General features: G+C 35.1%; 1 protein-coding gene across 1 annotated transcript in view; it reads left to right on the forward strand.

Annotated features, from left to right (window-relative positions):
* CFAP47 (cilia and flagella associated protein 47) overlaps positions 1-24,465 on the forward strand; it is a 354,799-nt gene that overhangs the window by 131,225 nt on the left and 199,109 nt on the right. Inside the window, exons 40-44 of the mRNA XM_041125007.1 lie at positions 1,322-1,408; positions 13,086-13,162; positions 15,378-15,523; positions 21,100-21,208; positions 22,048-22,274. Of these exons, the coding sequence (XP_040980941.1) occupies positions 1,322-1,408; positions 13,086-13,162; positions 15,378-15,523; positions 21,100-21,208; positions 22,048-22,274 (646 nt within the window). The remainder of the gene's footprint in view (positions 1-1,321; positions 1,409-13,085; positions 13,163-15,377; positions 15,524-21,099; positions 21,209-22,047; positions 22,275-24,465) is intronic.

Genomic DNA, 24,465 nt, shown 5'->3' on the forward strand with positions numbered 1-24,465 from the left:
TAGTTAGATGTTACCCATTATATCAACTAAATAATGTTTTATGTTTTTTACAGTACCTAGCTTTTAATACTTATGTATAGATACATATTTTAAAGAATACTGAATATTTGTAGTTCATTAAGGAAAATTAGTTGAATACTTTTAAAATTGCCCATTACATTTCTTTGTGAAATGCAGCTATTTCTCTCCCAAGAATAGAAAAGTATATCTAGAATATAAGATACTAGAGTAAGTAATGGTCATTATTATTATTTTTTTAAGTGGCAGGTTCAACGTTTGGGCAGAGAATCAACTAAAGCTGATGTAAATTATCATAACTATTGAAAAGTTTGAATTCAGATCCACAGCTAGTGCTAAGCTAGTTGACATTGGCTTCTGTATTTTTACCATGTCCTCTGTAATCTTCCTTCTGTTTTTACTGTCATCTAGGAGTGCAGAGAACATGCAGAAATGTAGTTTAAAATGAATGAATTATGTGTGCTGGTGCCATGTAACAGAAGTTCTATAGTGACACCAAAAATTAATTCTTGACTAATGACTAGCAGCAGGTCAATGGATTATCCAATACCTAGAATGGAAATAATGTGTGCACAATATAATGTACATAAAAGGAAAGAAGATAGGTATCTTCCAGGAAAAACTAAAGTGAAGCAGTTGCTTGTGGTTTGTCAGGGAAATCACCATTTACTCTATCTTAATAGATTCATTATTTACAAAAGCAAAATAAAATTAACTGAGCTTTTCTTCTTCAAGTGTAAGTGAATCGATTATTCAATCATTTATTTAGTACAGATCATATTGTAAATACACTTTAGAAAATTATTTCAAATTAAAGTATGCATATAATTTGTCTTAATATTGAAATCGGCATTATTTTTCTGGTTTTAAATTTTTCTTTTTTTTTTTTTTAATTTTTTGAAAAGAAAATTGAAAATTGGTCTGCATGTCATGACATGGCTGTGGACCATCCCTATGATTACAAATCAACCTATGGTATTGATGAGGTAGTAGTTTACAATATTTCCCAGTAACCCTTGAGTAAGTGTCTCAGGATTTTGCATGCTTACATGAGCTTTAAAAATTACATGGCCTAAGTTATGCAAAATGTTTTAAGTTATTAAATAAAGAAGAATTAATAATTATTAAATAAGTATTTTTAAAAATCTGTTTAAAATCTTTTTTACAGTACTTTAAAAATATTTCCAATTGAAAATAATAAGCTGCTTTACCAAGCCTTCATTTAAAAGTTAGAATAAACTGAGTTTTGTCTTCATTCTGCAAGTGAAAAATGCAGTGATTATGTGTACTTGCCATGCTCCAGGGTCATTTTGCTGGAATCCACAAGTTACTTAATGCAGCCAGAGCAAGTATATCAAGCCAGGCAAGTAAAGCAAGAGCAAACGTTCAGGTAAGTTCTAAATGGCAATTGCTAATTATAATATCTTGAATTATACAGTTGTATTGGCATTACATCTTCGTGTATAGTTGTATGTATACCCGTTGTAAAACATTACAGGTTAGGACATGGAAATATCGTAGAATTATGTAACTTTTTAAAAAACACTTGACAGATAACTTACTCAAACCATGGAGAAAAGATAAATATAGTGTAAAAGATAAAAATGCTTGTAATGTGCTGTTTGGAAAAAGTGTTAGAGAAACTAGGATCGAAAGGTGAACTACTGATGCTGGGACAGGGGCAACTGGTGACTTAGGTGACTGAAATGCTGAAAACTAGTTCCAGTTCACTGCAACAGGATTAGTTCTGATTCTTGGAATGAAGAAGGTAGAGATATTTGAAGGTGCAACAGTAAGGTCAAGTTTTTATTTATAAATAGGCAGTCTATAGAATTCTAATTGTACCTCAGTGTAAAATGTTACAGGTTCAGTAGGCTCCTGGAGATGCAAGGGGTTAATAGTGCAGATATATTGATATAAGTTAATTTAATTCTGTGTCTAGACATCATTACTTAGCTTGAACATGGACAGATTTTCTAACATAGGAAATCTGGAAGGAGTAGGAGAGTTCAAAGTAAGCATGGTAAAGATAATAAAACGGAAACCAGTAAAAAACAGAGAGCAATTGGAATGGCAGTCAAGGAGAGATATAACGAAAAGATCTATGCTTAAGACATAGTCTGAAAGAAGACTTTCTATCTTCACTGTCTTTAATTGTTAGACAGTAAGATAAATACCAATAAGCTTAGAAGAACAGTCAGCAATCTTTGCGGGCAGGGAAAAGGTGAAATGTAAATCAGAATTGCTGATGGTCAAGGTTAAAGGAGAGAGAACTGAAAAAGTTTGAGAACTAAAATTTGTGGCACTCTCCAGAAGTGGCCCAGCATAGAGAAAGAGCTGCTACAAATATCTAAAACAATGTTTGGAACTTGCCAGATATTAAGAATTGCACTGTTTTAATAATTGACAGTTTAATAACTCTATTTTTCAGTCATAGATTTGAAAGTGTTAATTCTTTTTGATGATAGATTTTGCATTCACATATTAGGCAGTTTATTTATAGAGATCCATTTCTCTAATCTTCTGTCACTTCAGCCATGTTTTATAATTATTTATTCATAGAGTAGTATTTACAATCATCAGTTGGAATCGGATAGTAGCTAAAAAAACCCCAACAGAAGTAAGAAGTCATCTTAGACGAAAGATAACCAAAGTGTAACCGATCAGGTTTCCTCTCATAGAGGCAGGATCTAGCTTTGAAAATACACTATCAGCAGCCCTTTCACAATACATGTGAAAAATACTCCAGCCCAGAACTACTATCATGAAAGAATACTATAGCCTCCAGAACGCTATTACACAGACATTCTGGGTGGATGCATTCAATGCCATTCCGTCTCTCCTTTCTGTTCCGTGGGCTGTACTGATTGCCAGTGTCCTGTGCGCTCTGTGCACTTACAGCTAAGCTACGCTTGTCAGGTGTGCTACAACAGATGAACCTCCAGTGATTAATGATAGTTTTGAAATGTGCAGCCAACATCAGCAGAATGATTTTCGTACAAAACCTGCAGATATGTTTAGCAAGGCCTGTATCCAAGGGGAAATAGCCATGCCTATTTCATGTAATATATGTTAGAAAAAAGAGTCTGGTTGTAACTACCAGTCAGTCTGATAAGATCTCCAGACTCTCAGCCTACTAACCAAATGTTGGACTGATTTGATGGGACGCTACACTTCTGTTCATATTTTTTGCCAAAAAGACATTTGGTCTTTTCTGAATGTAATTCAAAATGTGATGTAATAAAGAATCAATGCTCATATCTCCTATGCTATCAATTCTTTTGGGGGAGATAGATAACATTTAGAACTCAAATGCTATTAGCATATGCCAGACTAAAGGACTCTATCTTCAATTTAAGCAAGAGAAGAAATAACCTGGAAAATTGTATAACACTTATTAAAAATTATCTTAGGACAAACCAATGATCTTCTAAAACTGCTATCTGAGGCTGCTTGCAAAGAAAAAAAAAATAATAGAGCCACTCTGGTAACTCCATTAATGTCTACAGATTTTACTAGCATATTGTACTTAGAGGTAGCAGAAGCTGTTAAAATAGAAAAGGATTTTTCATCATCCTGCATATTTCAGCTTTATTTATCCCTAGGAAATAAATCAGTCTAAAAAGTGTAATCTTACTCACACATACCGGCCTCACTCTTACTGAAATTTATTTGAGGGCATCTTAAGTCTAGAAATCTCTGGTATTGATCTGCTATAATTTTAGATGTTTCTGTTATCTGTGATAATAGAAGCCACTTAGGTGTTCTTTTTAAGAAGATTTTTTCTTGAATGCAATATAACAAACTTCTGAAATTTGTGTTAAAAAACTAGTATATGTGCAATTCATAACTGATAAGTAAGAAGATTGTGCCTTCAATCATTTTCATTCTTTTGATAAATCCAGAAAATGCCTTCTACAAAGAGGGGACCCATTGCTCTAAGTGCTCCATAAGGATAAAGCTACCATAAAATCAGTGCTTATACTCTAAGTAATCGTGTCTACATGATTGATGTCATTTGCATGTTTCGATACTAACAACTTAATAAACTGTGCAGATCCAAGTGGGTCTCTCAGTCTCGTAGTTCCTTCTGTGTCCTCATACTATGCCCTTAGATGTGTCAGAGACGCCACTTTAAACCTCACTGTAACAAGCTCTACCTGGCAGGCAAGCCTCTCACCTTCCACCTTTCCCCTCTGGCAGTATCTATCACAGGCACCCAAAATGGTGTCATTCATACCAAAGAGGAGACCAACCCTTTAGTCCTTGTAGCATGGGCTCATCATACTGTGACTGGAGAGATATCCCAATCTGCAGCTAGTGCCCAGATGAACAATATCCTTACTGGGACACAGTGCTGTCTAAGCCAGAAAATGTACCAGTAGCCCACATCTGAGGCACGGTGTCATTCAGTGGTTGCAGGAAAGACTTCTTTGTCCAAAGGGAGCTGAATGATGTTTGGTGAGAAGGACAGTATTTTTTTCTTTCATTCAGTTGACATAGTTTTTCTTTTGAGTATACTGTGATACATGTGCCTGGATTTTTTCAAGTTAGGCACTTTTCTATGCTTTTCCAAGCCCTTGACACTTCAGTTATCACCCTTGGTCTACATCTGTGAGCTAGCTTGGTCTGCTTCCCGTGGGAGAAGAACAACCAGGTGGAGAGGTGCACACCACATGGCCCAGAAATTCTATTATAAAACTACCCATAAGTAGTTTTCAAACATGTTGGTATTTTGAATGATGTCCATTAAAACAAAAGTGTTAAATGACAGTAGAAGTTCAAGGTTACATTTAACAGCTAACTTTTCTTTTGAAGATTTCCTTCTGTAAAACTAGGAAGTGGGATACTAATGATTCACTAATAGTCCTATTCTAAGACCATGATAGAGTATGCATTACAGTGTCCATGAGTCATAACGATGGTCATGATTGCAGATTGATTTGCAAAAAAAAGCTGTGTATGTGGATAAATATTATTACATCAAGAAAAACTCATTCTAAACTGAAAAAGGAACAATTAACTAATGAACTTCAAATCAAGCTTTGCAGAATGTTGTATATAGCTTCTAGATGTTAAATTATTAACTTTTTTTTTAACCAGAGATAATACCAGTAGTTCCAAATATTTTTAATTTTCTGAATTTTGTTCTTACACTTTTTGTTCTAAGCAGTGTCATGTGTCAAGGAAAGAGTTACATTATACAGAATACCTGTATTTACTTATTCACAGGATAAAGAAAAAATGAAGATCTAAAGGCTCCATTGTGTCTCTGTGTAATATAGGTTATGAGACACAGCATTAATACCTCTTGTTTCAGAAAATAAGGTTTAGAAATATACTATCAGGAGTCATCACAGTTCTGATTAATATTTGATGTATTAGAAATTGATCTATACTAATATAAGCAACACTACCGCTTTGGGGCAGCTTCTGTTTTACTTTCTATCCTAGTCTTTGTTTTGAGATCACAAACTGTCCCAAAGAGTGTGGAAACTGGCAAATATCTTAGATGCGAGTTCAAATGTTTCAGTATTTTCAGTGCATTAGTAAGCAGTTCCTTGTATCCTTTCTCTCTCTAATAAAACGTCCGCTTGCGTCTGTCATCTAAAGTACATTGATGAAGTCGCTGCTCTGTGGACTTAAGATTTCCCCATGGTACCTGGCACTTTTTATTTTTCTTTTTGCCTCAGTAAGATATAAAGTCTGGAAGTGGAAGGGACTAAAAAGGTCATCTAGTAAATTCTGCTCCAAATACAGAAAGCAAAGTAATTTTCCTTTTCTGAGAATTTGTTGGATGGAAAACAGAGTTATTGGCTTGTTTGAACCCTGGACTGAAGAGTAAAAGGACGCCATTGCACATGTATAGCTATGATGACATGATGATGCACGCAGACTACCTACATTGACTGCATAGATGATTTTGCTTTTGATCTTGATTTTTGGCATACCTGATAACATGGCAAGCCCAGCCTCTTTGTGGCAATATGTAGGAAGAGGTAACTGACAACTGAGAGGTGACAGCTACTGAACTGTTTCTTACTGGTGCACAAGTATGGAAGTGAGTTGGAACTCGATGATCTTTAAGGTCCCTTCCAATCCAAACTGTTCGATGATTCTATGATTCTAATTTGTAGTACAAGGTTGAACTGGTTAGACTAAACCATAGCAAGAATGAATTGGAAGTATTCACACCTGCCATTTTCTCTGTCTCAAGCAGGTCTTTGTACCAAGCAATTGAGAGGTGCCCTCCTAAACCAACCCTCACCTGTAACTTATTCTTGCAGAACTTTTTGTTCATTTAGTACACAGTAAAATAACCTCACTTTGGAAGGGATAAGCTGTGTTTGCAAAAAAACCAAAACAAATGAGAGGCAGTTTGTGAAGTTGCTTAGTCACCATTCTCCCTGTTAAACTGAATCACTGTACCTGAGTTATCAGACTTAGAGACCTGATCCAGTGTGACATAATGTGCTTAGTCTCACAAGTAGACCGCTGATCCTTTGCCATTGTGTCTACACAGCACATGCATAAACGTTATGCTGGAGCTTGTCTTGGGTTCTTCAGTTATGTTTTTCTTACAGTAGACTTCAGTGTTAAAACAGAGTAGAATGATTGGTGTGTTAAGTTGTGATAGGACACTACTGTGGGCTTAATACCATAGAATCATAGAATTGTTTGGGTTGGAAGAAATCTTTAAAGATAATTTAGTTTCAAACTCCTACCATGGGCAGGGATGTCTTCCAGTGGATCAGGTTGCTCCAAGCCCCGTCCAACCTGGCCTTGAACACTGCCAGGGATGGGGCATCCACAACTTCTCTGGGCAACCTGTTCCAGTGCCTCACCACCCTCATCATAAAGAATTTCTTCTTTACATCTAATGTAATTCTATGCTCTTTTAGTTTAAAACTGTTACCCCTTGTCCTATCACTACAGGCCTTGGTAAAAATCTCTCTCTCTCTCTCTCTTTCTTATGCCCCCCCTTTAAGTATTGAAGTGCCACAACAGGGTCTTCCTGGAGCCTTCTCTTCTCCAGGCTGAACAACCCCAAGTCTCTCTTCACAGAGGAGGTGTTCCAGCTCTCTGACCATTTTTGTGGCCCTCCTCTGGACCCTGCTCTAGCAGGTCTGTGTCTTTCTTGTGCTGGGGACCCCAGAGCTGAACGCAATACTCTAGGTGGGGTCTCACCAGAGCAGAGTAGAAGGGGAGAATCACCTCCCTCGACCTGCTGGCCACACTTCTTTTGATGCAGCCCAGCATACGGTTGGCTTTCTGTGCTGCGAGTGCACATTGCCAGCTCATATCTAATTTTTCATTCACCAGTATCCCCAAGCCTTCATCCACAGGGCTGCTCTCATCCCCCAGTCTGTATTGGTACTAGGGATTTGCCCTGTCCAGGTGCAGCAAACAGTCTGTGTAGACTTATTTTATGGCAGCTTTAAGCTATTCTGCCTAATCCATTACCTTATTTCTCTGTATATTGAAAGGGGATGTATTGAGACAGACTGTGAGTATAACCATGCTTCTTATACCTTCCTGATCTTTACTATATTCCTTTTGTTTTTATTATCAAATGAGATGCTATTTCTTTTTGTTACAGAAGAATGAGACACAGTCTTCATGTCTTCCACAACACAGTTTCATTTCCCCTTCCCTTCACTTACGTGCAGGTGCTTTGTTCATTGGGGTGAGAAAAAATTTATAGAGATGTTTAATACCATGTCAGATCAGTGCTATGAGTTTCTCTGTCATTCAACTCTGAAAATAGGACTTATTCAATGTATAGTTCACCCCAGTGAAGAAATGTGTTCTCAATTTGTAATGTATTTCCACGTAATATGCTTATTATATTATTTTTTCATGCAGCTTTTGAGCAATTTGTTATTTTTACAGTGATTCTTCTGCTGTAGTCAGTTTTTGCAATCATGCCTTGGCATTGTGATTCAAAGATAAAGCACTGAAAGAGATGACGTTTTATATAAAATTTGTATTTTTGTATTTTTATGTGAGATACTTATTTGTAAGTATGGAATAAATAGTATGTTGTACTCGCATACCTCAGAGATCATTTTCCTTTCTGAAAAATGGTCTTTAAGTATAGGTATTAAAATGAATCTCCAGGGTAACATATTCTTAGAATTTTACAAGTCCATTTATTTAAGGTTGTGATTTTTTCTTAGCCCAGCAAGATTAACTATTTATTTTAAGAGAGACCCAATAGCTGTCAAATACTGTATGTAATAATTGTTTGCTATAAGCTGGTTCATCAAATTTTACTGCTAGGGTAGAATGACTTTTATGTGTGGATAATATTAAACCTGAGTCTAGAGCTGAAACTTGCAGTATTTTTTTGAGATGCATTACAGTATAGTTTTCAGCATCTATGACCGCTCTGTTTTTTGTAAATTAGACAAAACGCTCCTTCCTTAAATGTAACTGCACAGTCTTAATTCCTGTCAACAATGGTAGAAATTATTTGTAAAGAAGGATAGAAAAACTCATATCAAGGAAATATGATGGTAAGAAGCACAGTTTGCTTTGGGGGGATGGGAATAAGCAAAGATTTTGTTGTAAGTTGTTTTTTCGAGTATATTTTTTCGAGTTCTTTTCAAATACACTTGAAAAGCGATATTATAATGAACAGAGTTAAGGTGTTCAGGTTAAGATTCATGCCCTTCACTGCTTTCTCAGACAAATCCTTGATTGCATTAGGTTCCCTGTGAATGATTAACTGCACTGTTAGTGAAGATAGATCATTCCTGTAGCCTTGGTGTAAAAGAGGTACAGAGGGAAAAGCTTTGCTGTTCCTGGGCTTTCTTATCCCCTCTTTTCAGGGCTATAACCTTGTGGAAATGAACCTTGTATGTGAACTAAATTAACTCAAACAAGAAGGGAATTATTTTTAGTAGAAATTGCTTGAAGAGCTTCTCTTACAAGATTTGATGCTTCCTAGCAAGATCATGAACAACATACAATTAACATGGGGATTTTACACCCCTAATTCCTCATTGCATGGTATAAATTCCCCAATACTTACTCAATGAGCCCAGAGTAAAATTAGCCTTTGTACAGAAAATCATGGAAAATTATGTTTGTATTTGTTCTGTGAGCACAAACATTGTAAAGAATGTGTACAAAACTAAATTTCAGGTGACTTTTTTTGTATAATAATGCTTGTGAAGAAAAAAAAAGAGAAAAAGAAAAAATCTAAGGAATATTTTAGAGAAAAACTATTTTAGGTAGTTAATTTCCACTCCAATATTAAAAAGACAATGATTTTGAGAATGGCAAGTGTAAGATGCCAAATTCAGTCTGTTTGGAAATCAGCACCGTAAGGAAGAGAAATGATTTATACCAGGTAGAGATAGTGGCAACACCAGCCTCCTTTTTTTAGCCATGAAATATGCAAATGTCCCCCTATGTTGTACTTTTTCTTAAATAATTGTGCTCTGTTTCCTTTAAGAAAAAATCATGTCTCACAAGTTTTAAATAATTTGTGTACTATTGATTTGTTGCAGTTCATGAATCCCTGGTATACAGAATTGTGGGATTCCAATGGGATTTTTCTAATGGTTTAAATCTGGATCTTGCACTTACTAGATTGAATTTGGATCACTCTTAGCATTTATTAGGGTTAGTGTAAAATCCATGTTTTACTTAGCTTTACTGATTTCATTTGTTAAGAAAAAGGATGCCTTATCTTAACAAAAGAAGTAGATTTCCTATTAAATTTCTTAAACATTTTGCTGTCCTGGGCCTTGGTTAGGTTAGATAACATTGTATTAAGTCACCCCAGTTTTATATGTGTTGTGATGTGTTTTTTACTATTACAATGTGGCTGTCTGACTTTAAAAAGTCTAAACAAACAAACAAATATGAGCTTGCATGTTATTTTTAAGTTTGAATTTTAAAAATTAGATTTGTATTTAAAAATCTATAGGGAAAATATTCAGGAAGCTGTCTTTGAATATTTTATATATTTATAATAAATTAAAGATTAAAACATTTATCTGTCCCTTGTGAGTTATAAATACTCATGAGTAGCAGGGAGAAGGATGCCAAATCAATCCACCGTGTTGTCCAGTGTATACGTCATAATTTGAAATCCCGGTGCATAGTGAGACTATTTAAGTACCTTAGAGACTACCGAAATGTATGTGATTCGAAGTGAAATAGTGTGTCTTGAAGAACAGAAATATTTGTTTCAAATACCTACATTAGAAAATTGCATTTAGTGGTAAACTTTTCTAAATTATTTAGAGAAATTTTTGCTGTTGACGTGTAGTAATACAAAACCCCAAACATTACTGTTTTACATTCCAAATAGAAATTATGAGATATCTTTTAAAGCTAATGATATGTCATACTACATAGGAGTTATTCAAATGGTTGACTTGCAGATTATAAAATTTAGTCTCCATAATTGTTAATATTCTATGGAGTAACTAGTCTCCACATTTAAGAATATATATAAATTAAATATAAAAAATAAGGTTAAAAGTATCTCTTGTTAATGCTCTATTGACTTTACTGTCTAGGAAGAGTTAAATATAGGACTTTATAAAGCAATGAGCCTCTCATTTCGTTTACTATTGAAAAAGCAAACTTCCAAGTGATGAACTTCTTGTGCATTTCCAGCCAAGATACACAGTTTACTTTATTTGTAAAAATACAATTTATTAAGTAGACAAAGAAGGGAAAAGAGGAATATTTCATTGCAATCACAATATGTTACATTTAAAATAATATTCCCCACAGGTAAAATTTTCAAATTTAGATGGTGAAATACTAATGTCTCTGAGGCCAGAAATCTGCAGTTGTACCGAACAATATGTAACAACAACAACAGAAATAAAACCGTTAACATTTTAATTGGAAAAAACTGAAATGAGATAACATTTCAACGGTGGTGTATTTCAGGAAATGAACTGAAATTTCAACGGTGGTGTATTTCAGGAAATGAAAGCAATTAAGGTCTGAACCTTCTTTAGGATTTGGTAATGTCGCCCCCACAAAGATGCAGACTTCTGTTGAAATCAGTGGAGCTCTGCACAGGAGTTGGATTTCTTGTATTTCTCCAGGCCTAAGCAAGGAAACAAAAAGGGGATTTGTTAGCTTTATTTGACATTTGTTGAACTGATGTTGGGGAATTTTTATTGTACCCCTTGAGTCAAATTAAACACACATTTGTGCTTAAATATAAAGAATGAACGAACAAATGCGGGGGGCAGAGACCTACCACCATAAGCGGTTCTACAAGGAGTCCGCAAATATGCGACATGAGCTGATGCTTTCTATACGCTTGCCCCAACACTGATCCTGTGAGTGTCAGCATCAGGTTCCTTAACTGGGTGTTTGGTTCATCCCCCAGCCTGTTTACCACAAGTGGCATTACCACTTGCATTCCATGAACCGTTGCTACCAGACAATGCTGCATCATTTCTTACCTCTTCAGCAAGGGAAACTTCACGACCTTAGAGGGAATCGTTCTGTCCTTGGCATTCCTGCTTCCAAACAGTTGGGACTTCTTGCCCTCCTTGCCAGATCGTTCCTTGGTCCTGAATTATCATTGCAGAGCAGTTAAAATTTGAATTTCCCCTTCACTGGACAGAGTTCCTTTCCAGATGGTATCAGAAACAGAGTTTGAATTTAGAGTAGAGTTTAAACCATGAATTCTGACTCTGAAATAATGACTAGTAATGACTACTGGTATATCCAAGGTTTCCAGGAAGCGAAAACCATAGGCTAGAATCTTCATTTACTAGATAGTTCTCATTTTTTCATATATGACCTGCTGGTATGTTTTCTAATTAAGCTAATAAATGTAAAATGTTTGCCTAAAAGTGTGCATCACACACACACAAAAAATCTGGTATTCTGTAACATACAGGTATATAGCCTGGAATGACAATTAATGTTTAAAAAAATTCTAACTTTAAATGTCTTATTTTTATTGTTTCTAAATATTAATGTTCTATTAAGGTACTTTGACCACTAGGTAGGCAGATAAAAGTGAATAGATTTGTTTAGCTCTCAGGATGGTACCTGGATAAGGTAACTGGGTTAACATGAATAAAGCAGAATGCTTATCTCTTCTTCAAAAAGAGGAGACTGTTGAGCTAGAAAGAAGGTAGAGAGAGCTAGAGAAAAAACTGGGGGCTTAAAAAAAAGTTTAGGTAAGAGGAGATCTAGTCTCTGAAGTGTGTTCGATAAGGGGCAAGGGAAGACTGTTACTTTTGCAAATCAGTTTCTGTAAGAAGCAGCAGTCTAAAGACATGTCCACAAGGTCTATGAATGTAAGTCCTAGAGTGAGCACAGTGTATCTGAACTGAATCTGGCTTGCAGATGTTTAGATGTATTTCTATAGAGTACTTTTGGGGGGAAAAATTGGAAAGACCGAGCGGAAGACAACTGAAGAGCATCAGAGGAATGCAAGGCCTTGCCACTTCATGATGTACCAGGGAACAATTCTTTGCATATCCCCATAGAATATTGAAATGATAGAGAAGAATCGGGACTGAAGTGAGACACTGGCACAGGTTGCCCAGAGAGGCTGTGGATGCCCCGTCCCTGGCAGTGTTCAAGGCCAGGTTGGATGGGGCTTGGAGCAACCTGGTCTAGTGGAAGGTGTCCCTGCCCATGGCAGGGGGGTTGGAACTAGATGATCTTTAAGGCCCCTTCCAACCCAAACCATGCTAGGATTCTATGAGTCTAAGTCCCCCCAAAGTGTTTTTGGGCAGGAGTACTTTTGACTGACAAAATATAATTATTTTTTTTTTTTAACACGGAATTTTGCTTATATGAGTATTGCAGATATATTATACTGGTTAATTGAAGAGACCGTGTTCTGGCTTTGCTGTAAATACGACTACTAACTTAAGCGGAAGAGGTGGTATTTAACATTATGGGTAGGTAGATGGTTCCAAAATGTGGTGGGTTTTTTTCTTTCTTTCTTGAAAACTTTGCTTTTCTGGTATTTATTCCTAAAAAGGGGGATGAAGCAATCTCTTAGTAATAGAAATGTCCAGCTTTAGAGTATTGCTTTCATTTTTATTTTTTCCTTTTAGTTCTGACAATAGCATATTAAATTTTAAAAATGATGCACTGCCTGAAGGTCCAAATGAAGAGAACAACTTAAATGGCTGTAAGTACCTCCATACAATACCTCTTGTGTCACTACAGTAGGAACTAGATTATCTACATAAGCAAGATTTTAACATCTAACGTATGTTCAGTAATTACTGTTTATGGGTATGCTCAGTAACTATTATTTATAGGATAGTTTATCTTCTTACATATTTAATTTAGTGAAATGATTTCTAAGATTTCACTATAGTCCTAATGATTTTACAGTTAAAACAAACAAACAAAAAATCTGTTTTTCTTGTTTTAAGGGCCTGTGGGCTGGCTTCATTGGAGTCTGATGTGGAGCCTTTGCAGCTTACGCGATTTATTTTTTAAAATACTCATCAACAGGGACTGTGCATTTTTTGCTCATATTTCCTGTGAAATGTCAGTCAACAGTTCTGTTAAAACGTATGAACGTAGAGCTACAGCCTTTTTTGAGACTGTTGCAAGTCCACTTGAGCAAAATTTGTAGGTTGGCCTTAGGAATTAATTTTGTCCTCTTGGAAAATATTGTTGTGTTTCTGTGAGGTCATATTGAAAGCAGATTTGTAATCTGAATAATCTAGCCCTTCTAGATATATTGATTATCTCATATTGTTTTCTGAGATGTACTTAACAACCAACTAATACACAGTTCATAAAAATAAAAACTATGTACCTTAAGTAATGAAGTGGAGTACAACTATTATACCAATTTGTGAATAGCTTACAAAGGTTTTTATGGCTTCAATCAGTTTGGGCTACAGAGACATTTTTGATGGCATTTCAGGTCTTTGGAAACAAAATTATGTTTTCATTTCTTGTAGAAGTGCTTTTCTGCTTTGAGAATAATTCCCATTCATTCTCTCAATAACACGGTGAATGAAACCTAAACAAGAGTCTGACGTACATGTTTTACACCCTGACCTGACAGAACACGTATTGTTAAGGGTCAAGAGTCGCAAGTGGAGAGCAATAGGAATACTTTTTTTCTTTTGGAGCAGCCATAATAAAAAGGAAGAAAACTGTAAAAAAAATCTAAAGTAATCTAAATTACTTATTAAATGTTACTTCTTTGGCAATTGTTTTAATTTCACAGAATCCAGAAAGAAAGTGAGGAGGGAGGGCTCTCACAAGACTAATTCAATCTGGTCCACAGTTTGCCATACTTTGAATGAGGAACACTTGAACAGGAGACAAATTTGGGCGTTAGTGCCTTATTTAGTCAAAAATTAGTTGCTGTTAGGGCTGCCTTACCCTCTTTGACGGAAGGGTAAAAATGGGACTTCAGTCTTTTTGTGTTTTTTGTTTGGGTTTTTTTGTCATTGTTTATGTAGGCTTTAGAAACATCAAATTCATCTCAAATTTAACTGTTGGTTAAAGCATGAATATTGGGAATTTGAATTTTTATTGTTTGGAAAACAGTTTGGACTATGGAGAGAGAAGGTGGATGGTGGCTATGCCTTTCTTCAGCTTGGTTCTTGGTGGTTTTGAGGGGTGAATCAGTTCTATTTAATTGGCCAGAGTCTGGCACAGGTTTCTTCCGTGGTCTTCACTCATTTCTGTTGCCTTCACTTTCAGTTCTATTCTTAAGTCCGCTAAGCTTCCTAGAAAGCTAGCCAGCCAAGCTTGAATGAAAGTCTGGTTCTAAGGTAATCTGCATTAGCAAAATACGCTTAGCAGGTGAAAAACATGCAGTAAGAAAGTAGTCAGACTCTGCCAGATTCAACCCCAAGATTCTTCACGTCTTACGAAGAAAGCACTTTCTCAGCCTAATGCTTTTGTGAAAGCAATGCAAAGAAAGCAAGCTTGCCAGTATGTAATTTTTGTCCATTCTGAAGGATTTCAGACTATAACATAACATAGTTACTGCTACTAAGAGCAAGATTGTTTGTTTAAATAGTAGTAAACTGTACTCTTCTTTCTGGCAGGAATAGTCATTTGCTTATAGGCTGTACATCCTTAAAGAGTTTTTGATGGTGAGAACTGTCTGTTTTCCCCAGTTTTGATTCAGTGCACAGAGTAAGAACGCAAGTAGTTAGCAAAATGTGTTTAAATAATACAGCATGCAATATTGCAGCACATTTACACAAGTGTAACCGTAAATAGTTGTTACTGATTACAAGTGTGCCTTAAATACTGATTACTACAGGAGACTGTATACAGTATCCTTATATTTAAACTCAGGCAGCTACATTATTTTACAACCCATGCTGTTGTATCTAAACAACTATTTAAACTTATTTTAACAGCTGACCAATCCAGCCTCCTGAATGAGTTCTTCAGTCCAATGGAAAAACTGTTCTTGGAGGGGAGAAGTTCTGCAGGCTTAGATATTCACTTCCTTCCCTTCAATCTGGAAAAACGTTACTGCACTGTCATTCTGATTAATGAACTGGTAAGAATAGAAAGTATGTTCTGTGAGTGGTTTTCATGTGATGGCCTCGTCAGTTAAGAATCAGAATATGTTTGCCAATTATGTGTGAATAGGGTAAATGAATGTACAAATTGGTTATGTGCACATTTTAAGGTAATGTTTTTGCACGCATATGCAATTATTAAGATGTGATCTATGTACTAACTTTTGGAAAAGAAACTCTTTTCTCTTTCTTTTTTTTGGTTAAGATACAGTATTCCTATAAATCATGGAGGAAAATGTTGCTTAAGAAGTTGGTCAGAGATTTACATAAGATTATAGGCTTCAGCTAAGAAATTTAAACCAAAGTTTACTGCCGTTTTATCTCCACATAATTAGAATTAGATGAAATGCTGCAAGTTACTTTTCACTGTCAAATCATTACAAATAAAAGTAAGACTGCAAGGAATGTTACTTTGGTGGCTTTTCTGGGCAACTCAGCTTCAATACAAATATGGAATTTAAATAATTTGTCTTGATGTGGGAGCAAGAATAATGCTTTTGGATGAGACATAGGCAGGGAAAGGATAAAATCTTACTGTACTGTACTTCTCCCTGTATTTATCACTGTGTCTAAGATATGCTGTCAAAGTAAAATAAGAAATTATTTTCCTTGCTCTGTCTCTTTTTAATTTTTCTGCCAATTCAAATTCCATTCAGTCCTTGTCACCAATGCAGGTAAAACTTCTGAACAGATTATACACAAATACTGACTCCATTACCTTTCAGTTTCTCTTGACTCTTGTAGCCTGGGTTTTGCCATATATACTTAACTGAAATGGATTTCTTCAAATTACCAAGACCTGGTTTTGACCAACTTTCAGATCTTAAAATTTGCACTCCATCTTCTTTGGCGTTCCTGTAATCCTTTATCTCAGTGGTCACAATCTTCTTATTTACAATCTTCTTTTTTCTGTGTCTTTAGTCCATCTTTTCACCTCTTTAACCTCTCTGCTGTGTTTTGTCTCTAATTGTCAATGTTTTTCAACACCCTGTTGTTTTTGTAATCTTCTTTTATATGTGGTTGATCTCAAGGCTTGCATTCTGCTGCTTACTTTCGTAATACTACCTCTGTGTTTCAGCTTTCCCTCTGTGCAATTACATGTATCTGCCATTCTCTCTGCCATGTTTTCATGATTCGTAACAATACATCCAAAACTAAATGACTTATTCTTTTTCTCCTGCACGTTCTCAGCTTTCATGTTTTTCATTACTATAGGACAAGAGGCGGACAAGAGACTTCTGCTAGTGTTTAGTGTTTTTATGTTTGCTGTTTGTTTTTATTGTTTAACCAGGACTTTGGCTATGCCACCTGGCCAACTTATTTTTTTCCTTGCTTTTAAAGGAGAATAAGACTAATGCAGTAATGCCCAAGCCTGTCTATCTGACCCTGTTCAATATTTGAAACAGCTAGCCAATTTTGAAGAAAGCAAGCCATATAGCTGGAAGTCTTAAGGAGTATACAGTTTACTTATGTTTCTTGAAAATTAGCAGAGAGTTAGAAGAGGGATAATCTGTCAAAACTTACAGTGAGACAGTGAGCTCATGTGTTACTGACACTAGGGAATCACCTACAACGAGGCTGTATAAATGTCCCCATGTCAGAGGATAGCAATCTTTGTGGATGGTTCAATGAAAAATCAATCCAGTGCTCAGCATCGTTCAAAAAGAGAAATTATTAGCAAAGAAATAGACATCAAAATGTGAAACCTCAGTATACCTGTCTAAAGAGCCATGGTGTTCACACACCTTGAATATTGTGTGCAGTTCTAGTTACCCCAGCAAACAATATAATAGGGATAGGGGAAAGAAAGAGAGAGAAACAAGGATGATCAGAAGGATGAAACAGTTTCTTTATAGAGACAGATACTAAAAAAAAATAATTTCCTGTAATTAAAAAAGAGATTGTTAAGGGACATGACAGGTACATGAGATTATGAATATTTTGCAGAAAGTTAATAGAGTAACTGTGGCAGGGTATACACCCTGAACCAAATTAAGCACTTTTTCATATACAGTGTTTAACTTATGTAACTCAGCTATCATAGAACAATTTGGATGCTAGAACTGTTGACTAGTTCAGAAGAAATTAGAAAAACTCCTGAAGGTTAGGTCCATCATTTTTATTCAATTAAATGTCTAGATTCAGTCTCTAGACAAGGAAGACCCTAACCTATTGGTTTCTGGGAGCAAATCTGAAAAGAATCTTCTTTTCCTCACTATGATTTTATACTCTTTCTTTAAACCTCTTCTATTGGCATTTTCCCTGTTTGTTTCTTTATTAGAAGCAGAAGTGTATACCCTGACTGAGAAGAGGAGGCTCATGCTACATTAGGTATAGAGCCTGAAAACTAAATAATTTAATGAAGAGAAGGGAACTGGAGACATGTTAATGGCAGGAAAGGAAATCTAAGAGATATGGTCAGAGCTATGGGACAGTTATACTTCAGGTGAAAAGGGAAAGGAACGTTTCTGACAGCTGGAGTGTTGCCTCCAGTGGTGATGTAGAAAACCTAAATTTAGACACCTAGCTAGTCACTGTTCTTAACAAAGAACTAGTTGACCTTATCATAGTAGGAAGCATTAATGCCTCAGAGAAGCCACTGTTATGTTCTGTATGGTAACTATTTCTGGAAGACTTGGTCCTTTCAGCTTAGCTGAGTAGGTGGGATGTGATTAAAGGCTGCTGAAAGTGCAAAATTTTTGATACATAGCACCACAGGCTAGAGAAATTAAGTGCCATCCACATAATTGTATTATTTGTAAGAAAATGTGGTGAATCTCCTAGGGAAAGATGAAACTGCAAGATAGCTAGTGTGATTTTTAGAGCTGTATAGTAATGGCAGAGGAAGAAGCTGGCTTGCTTAAATATTGTGTATATGGCTGCAATATTTCAATCATTCCATTATCTAATTGACAAACAAGTGTAGCTACCATGCTGTATGACAATCAAATGGCTTCATACAATGATGAGACTTGTATCATTCAAATATGGACTTGTGATGTATATAATCTAATAAATAATTTAATTTAGCATTTCTGTAATTTCTTCCTACCTACCTTTCCTACCCTTTTTGACGAACAGACCAAAATAGTATCAGAGTAAGACTACTTTTCTATTACAATCAATGAAGAAGGTATTGAGATTCAAATCACTAGTTAGACTTGTATCTGACTAGGAATCCTATCTTCATTGCATCAGCTATATATCTGTAATAAAAGCAAGAAGATGCACTGATTCAAATTTGTTGGCCTACTTAAGTATGTTGCTTAAACTGTTTTGAAAGTATCTGTATGTTAACTTTTCTAAGGTTTGAAATGACAGCACAAGTTGTTTATAACATTTGTCAAGGATTTGTTTCGATATTTCTTTGTTTTTTTAAGAAAAATTGAAACTGACATTCTTCAAATTTTTAGCATAGATCTTTTCAGAGAAGAAATTATATATTGGTTAAGATAACTGGGTTGCTTTTTCTCTGTATCTTTGTTTCTGGGAGCTACTTTAAATGTGAACAACCTGTGATTCCAATGATAATGATTTATTAAGTCATAGTTTAAGAGTGTCAGTCCAGACTTTCACAGCTAAATGCCTAATATAAAATTATATGGTTTATTAAGAGAATGCTTTACTATCTGTTGTTCTTAATTACTATCTTGTGTGGAGAACTGCAAATTCCTAGTAGCTGTACATTCTTTTGAAATATCAGTTAGCAATGGGATTAGATAAATAGCTAATGGTAGTTCAACAGCTATTTTATTAACTATTTTTATTAACAGTAAACCCTACAATATGTTGATGCTATCCTGTTTGCAGCCGATGGAAAATGGAAATATGAAGCATTAAAACCATGGGGATACTAGCTAAACTCTCAAAATACAGTAAAATACCCATTCTGTTCCAAAGCATCAGGAAAAAAACCTCAGCAGAAAGAAAACAGGATTTGCATTCTATGGAGATCAAAAAGCAAGAATTCTTCAAAGCAAAGAGGGAAATAGGGAAGTTTGTTCCTACCTATAACCATATTGATGTCAGCAATGACAAGAAAAGTAATTGACAGTTGAATGGCATCCTAGCAACCAGTGCCTTCATGAAATTAGTTGTATATGCTGTGAGCTTGTTAACGGTCCTTATGGAGTGAAATCACTGTGTCAAACAGGAATAATTCCTGTTTAAATTGGTTCCCAGGAGTGGCTATTAGTTTGTGTGTGGGAAACCAATTTTGCTGTAGGTTTCTTTAATCCTTCTCAAGGACGATTTATCTGAACGCTTGGATCAAGGAAGGGGAGAAAATACCATCACAGCTGAATAGCTTTCCTTCTGCTGGGTCAGAAACATAATTGCAATGCTTTCAGCCTTATCTGACGAAACTATGAATAAAGGTAAAATAAAAAGCAGGTTTGTCTTATGTTATTGACCAATATTAAAGGGAAAACATTGCATTGGTTGGCAGATGGACTAAATTATATAAATAAATTATTTCCTTCATATCTGGAATGAAGAATAAAAGACAGAATATGCATCTTTAGGGCAGAGCTTTACAGAATGTGGTTTATGGAAATAAAAAGATGACCTTCTGTGCAAATTATATCAGTTGTTGCAGCAGTGCTTGGTCCTTTACCTTGCAATCAGTAGAAGCTAAAGTTGTCCAAAAAAGTTTGTGGTAAACAAAAAGAAGTTATCAAAGCAATACTTATATATATCTATTAAATATCCTGCCTAGTTCAGATAGATATATAGGTACATAATTGAGACATCTTTTAGTTTCAGGATGTTCTGATTGTGGTCTTTATAATTTGGAGTACTTTTAGTGAGTTTTCTTTTTTTAAAAAATACTTTTCTGTCTTTCATTTGCACCTTATTTTTTTGTTTCCTCTATGATTCAAAGTGTTATTTCTCTGCTAATTAATTTATCTTTTCCTCTATGACAAATTACTGTCTTCCTTTGTTCTAGGTCATGTTTGTATTTACTTTCAAGCTTCTGTAGGTTTTCCATTATTTTTGATGAAATAGTTAAGATTTTTTAACTTTATTTCTCCTTAATGGAGAATTTGTACATGATGCTAACTTGCCTTGACTTCTGCTCTTTTTTGCTTTCTAGAGAAATGTTACTGGCTCAAAATTACTGTAAACATTTTTTTAAAAAAAGTTCTTAACAGTGAAGAGCAATGAAGTAAGCTCGTGAATATGTTTAAATTATATGTAGCTATAGCACATAATTAGAATTCAATTTATTGCTGTATTTATGGGTCAGGGTATCCTCATTCAGTTAAATTATATGAGGAGTTGGAAAGGATTCAACTCATTGAAATTTCTTGACTTTTCAGATTTAATATTCTCAATTAAAGGTACTTTATTATCATAGCAGGGTTTGAAATGATAATTTTATTTTATTTAAACATAGTTTTAAAATAATGGGTCTCCGGAATATGTAAATTATTTCACAAGTCAGATCTTAAGTATTACTAGGATATCTTTGGTTTTAGTTTTAAGATTTTGCCTTCTGTTCTGCATGAGTTGCTTTCTGAATTGTGTGGACGTGTATGTTCTTGTGTTTCAGATTGGAGAATTTGTATACATGATAGAGGGAACAGGTGATATACCTTTGCCTTCAGGATTGCTTCCAATGGATAGTCCAAATGTTTTACATGTTAGCAGTACATTAGAAGGTAAAGTGAATAGAAGGGAGAACAGTAAAATAGAACAAATAATTCTCTTTTGCAAATGTTCTTTAGTTCCCATGCATTTTTGTTAAAATTAATTGAATACATGTGGTAAAAGCAGTTGTTTATAGTGAAGTGTAAGAAAGATGTGATGGTGTAACTATCAGATATTTCTTTTCAGAGCAGCAGCTGGTCGTTAGCTATCTTCTTCAACTTTCTTGTATTGTTTTCAACATAGTCCACATAAATATTTTTTTTCATAATTTCTCTTCTTTTCTACTTCAGATGAACCAGGACGAGTCATCTTTACCTAGAATTTTTCTAGTTTTAAAACACATGAGTTTTGTATGCGTGCTGTGATTTGACAGGCAATCCAATACTTTTGTCTTTGAACAGCCAGCGATAAACTGCTGTCAGTCCTATTTCAGAAACCGTATAGCTATTATTTGACATAATTACTGGTGGTTTCTTTTAGATAGGATGCAACATCACCCAGAGGGGTAAAAGAGTGACTGTGTTGTGTAGGTAGCAGAAAGACTTTTTTAAACTTTCATTACTGTCATAATAGCAGTAACACTAAAGTCTGGGATTTTTTATTAACTATCAAAATCAACTTTTGGTTTGGATTTCAGTCTGTGTTAATTTTTATTTCCCCTTTATGATTAAAAATTTAAAAAAAATTACTGGAGTAAATAGCATGTACTAGAGTAATAGCATGTAACTAAACATCAAAGGAATTTTATATTCTGGCTTTTCTTTGGAGATCAGAGATTTTAAATACTCTATGCAGTTACACTAGCAGCTGACAAATGTGGTGGTTTTGTTGTTTTTTTTTTATTTAACAGGTCCAAGTGCAGTGGAGCCAGTTTTATATTTGAAATGTGGTCTTGCTCAGATTCTTGAAGAAAATCTGAGGATTCCATTGATCAATGAATCAAAAGAGAGGGCTCTGGCCATTGCTGCACAACAGCAGATGTCAACTATTGAATATGAAAGAAGAAAGATCACAGGGACTCTGCAGAGCAGTAGTGTTCGAGTTGCAACTGCATTGTTAGGGCTGTCCAGAGTAGAGGTGAGAAACACCGTAATCTGTTACTGCAATTATTTAGTTGTTCTTGATTAAAGGACTGAATTTTTTAAGTTTCAGGAAATAGTGTGAAGTTATGTTTTTTTCACACATTGTGTAATGACAGTTACTAATCCTAATTCCCCTCAGACAGTGCAATATTTTACATGTTCATTCCAAAGCTGCTTCCTCACTCCATGCTATTAAGAAGTGCTTCCTTTAAGAAATCTTGGCTGCAGTTAAAAAGAGCCTTAATATTTTACTTCAGTTAGCTTCTGAAAAATACCCATTGATTAAAAAAGCTTTCATACTCTGTGTAATAGATATCTGTATTAGTATCCTTCCTTATGCATGCTTTTGTAAGAAATGACATTTCTCAAACAGGATTTTTTTTTTTTTTTTAAAGAAGTGACTTCGAGAATAAATCAAGGAACAGGAAAGACTTTTTCTTGTCTTGCAATCAATACAAAATAGTTTTGGAAAACCACAAATCTTCCTTATAAGCTATAACTCCCTACTTATACATCATTCCACCCTAGAGATATTTCCTCAAGATTTCAACATCTAGAAACAAAAAATCCGCCCAAGGTAGTCTGTAAACATTCAATTAGTACTTGTGAATAAATTTATAATAGCAATATTGCCAAATAAGCAAGCTTTTTCCTCCTGTAGACTTCAAATGTAACCTTCTATGGATGATAGCCACACTCTGGGTTTTAATTTCCCTTGTGAGCCTGATGTTAGCTGGCCTCAGACAGGTTGCCGGGCAGCTGTGCTATTCCAGTTTTCCAGTTAGACTGTTCCCTGAGTAAGGTTCCCAGCACTACATGATTCCCAGTACCAAGAGGAAGAGAATTTTCCCTGGTGTCTTGATGTTGCTAAAATTATGCCTTTTGTTTACGGATAAGTTTAAAAAGTAATATAAAACAAATTAAATGAGGAAAAATGACAGAGTAGATTTAATCTGTCACATGTTTGTAGTGGGACAAGAATTGTAACCATGTAATCTAGACTCCAATAGTTTGCTTTTGGATTACAGCTAATCCACTGCTGTGGTAACACTTTATAAACTTTTCATCATTGAAGTCCCTTAATATCACAGTCACTTAGCAAATACTTGATGAAAGACTTCACTGCTCTGAAGCTGTGGATATAATCAAGACAGAACATAATAGGAACACTCTTTGTACCACTAGGTATGCTAAGATCTAATATGAGTTATAAAATTATGTGTATTGTAGAAGAGTGGAGGACAATTAGATTAGTCATAAAATACATAATGATGGATACTAACGCTGAATAAATTATCATGTGAGAAGTGAAACTAATATGCAGAAATAAGTATTTTGCTCCTTGTACAGAAAGTCTTATAATTGCTTATGAGAAATAAAATGGAGAAGTTCTGCTATATACTGATGTAGAAAAGACTTTACACATTAAAAATATCTCAGTATGGTAAACCACTATGCAGATTAAATTCTGAAGAGTGTTCCTAATAACTTTTTGTCAGAAATTCTTACTTACTGTCTGTATAAAAGTGACAGTATAAAAATTCTGGTGGCATTAATTGAAGAAACTTTTTTAAGTTTGGAGCTGAAGTATGGTTTTAGGCTCATTGTCTAAATTGGCCCACCACCACCACCAAAAAGAACCTATCCACAGCTCCTGTGGTTTGATGAATTATTTAGGCTCATGAAATCCTTTGGAACATATGTGTAGGTAAGAGGTAAATCTAGAATCTCTGGAAATCTGTTACACTCTCTTTTATTTCTGTTCCACCTTTCTACTCACTTCCTGCAGGTATAATTGTGTTATATAATGGATGGACAGAAGGGAAAATGCCCTTACATTATTACCACTTGGTCCATTTTTTGCCTGTCAAATTGAATAATAACTAACTAAATAATTGCATGCTTTCCATTCTCATTAAATGGTACATTTTACTCATGTTTACTTAAGTCACATAGAAAATAGTAATAAAGGTAGGCTATATTTTGGGAGTCAAACTGGCTATGCATATTCAGTAACTCGTGCTGTATGTTTTTATGTGACCCATCTATAAGCATGGTTGAAAGTTCTGGCTATTTTTGTACTGTGTTTTTACTGCTTCTTTTCCTTGCTGTAAGAAACAAAGATCTATTTTGATTATCTTTAATGATTAGAATTACTAAAAAAATAATGAATTTTTATCTCTTTC

The sequence above is a fragment of the Aquila chrysaetos genome, chromosome 7, assembly GCF_900496995.4.
Source record: "Aquila chrysaetos chrysaetos chromosome 7, bAquChr1.4, whole genome shotgun sequence".
NCBI lineage: Eukaryota > Metazoa > Chordata > Aves > Accipitriformes > Accipitridae > Aquila > Aquila chrysaetos.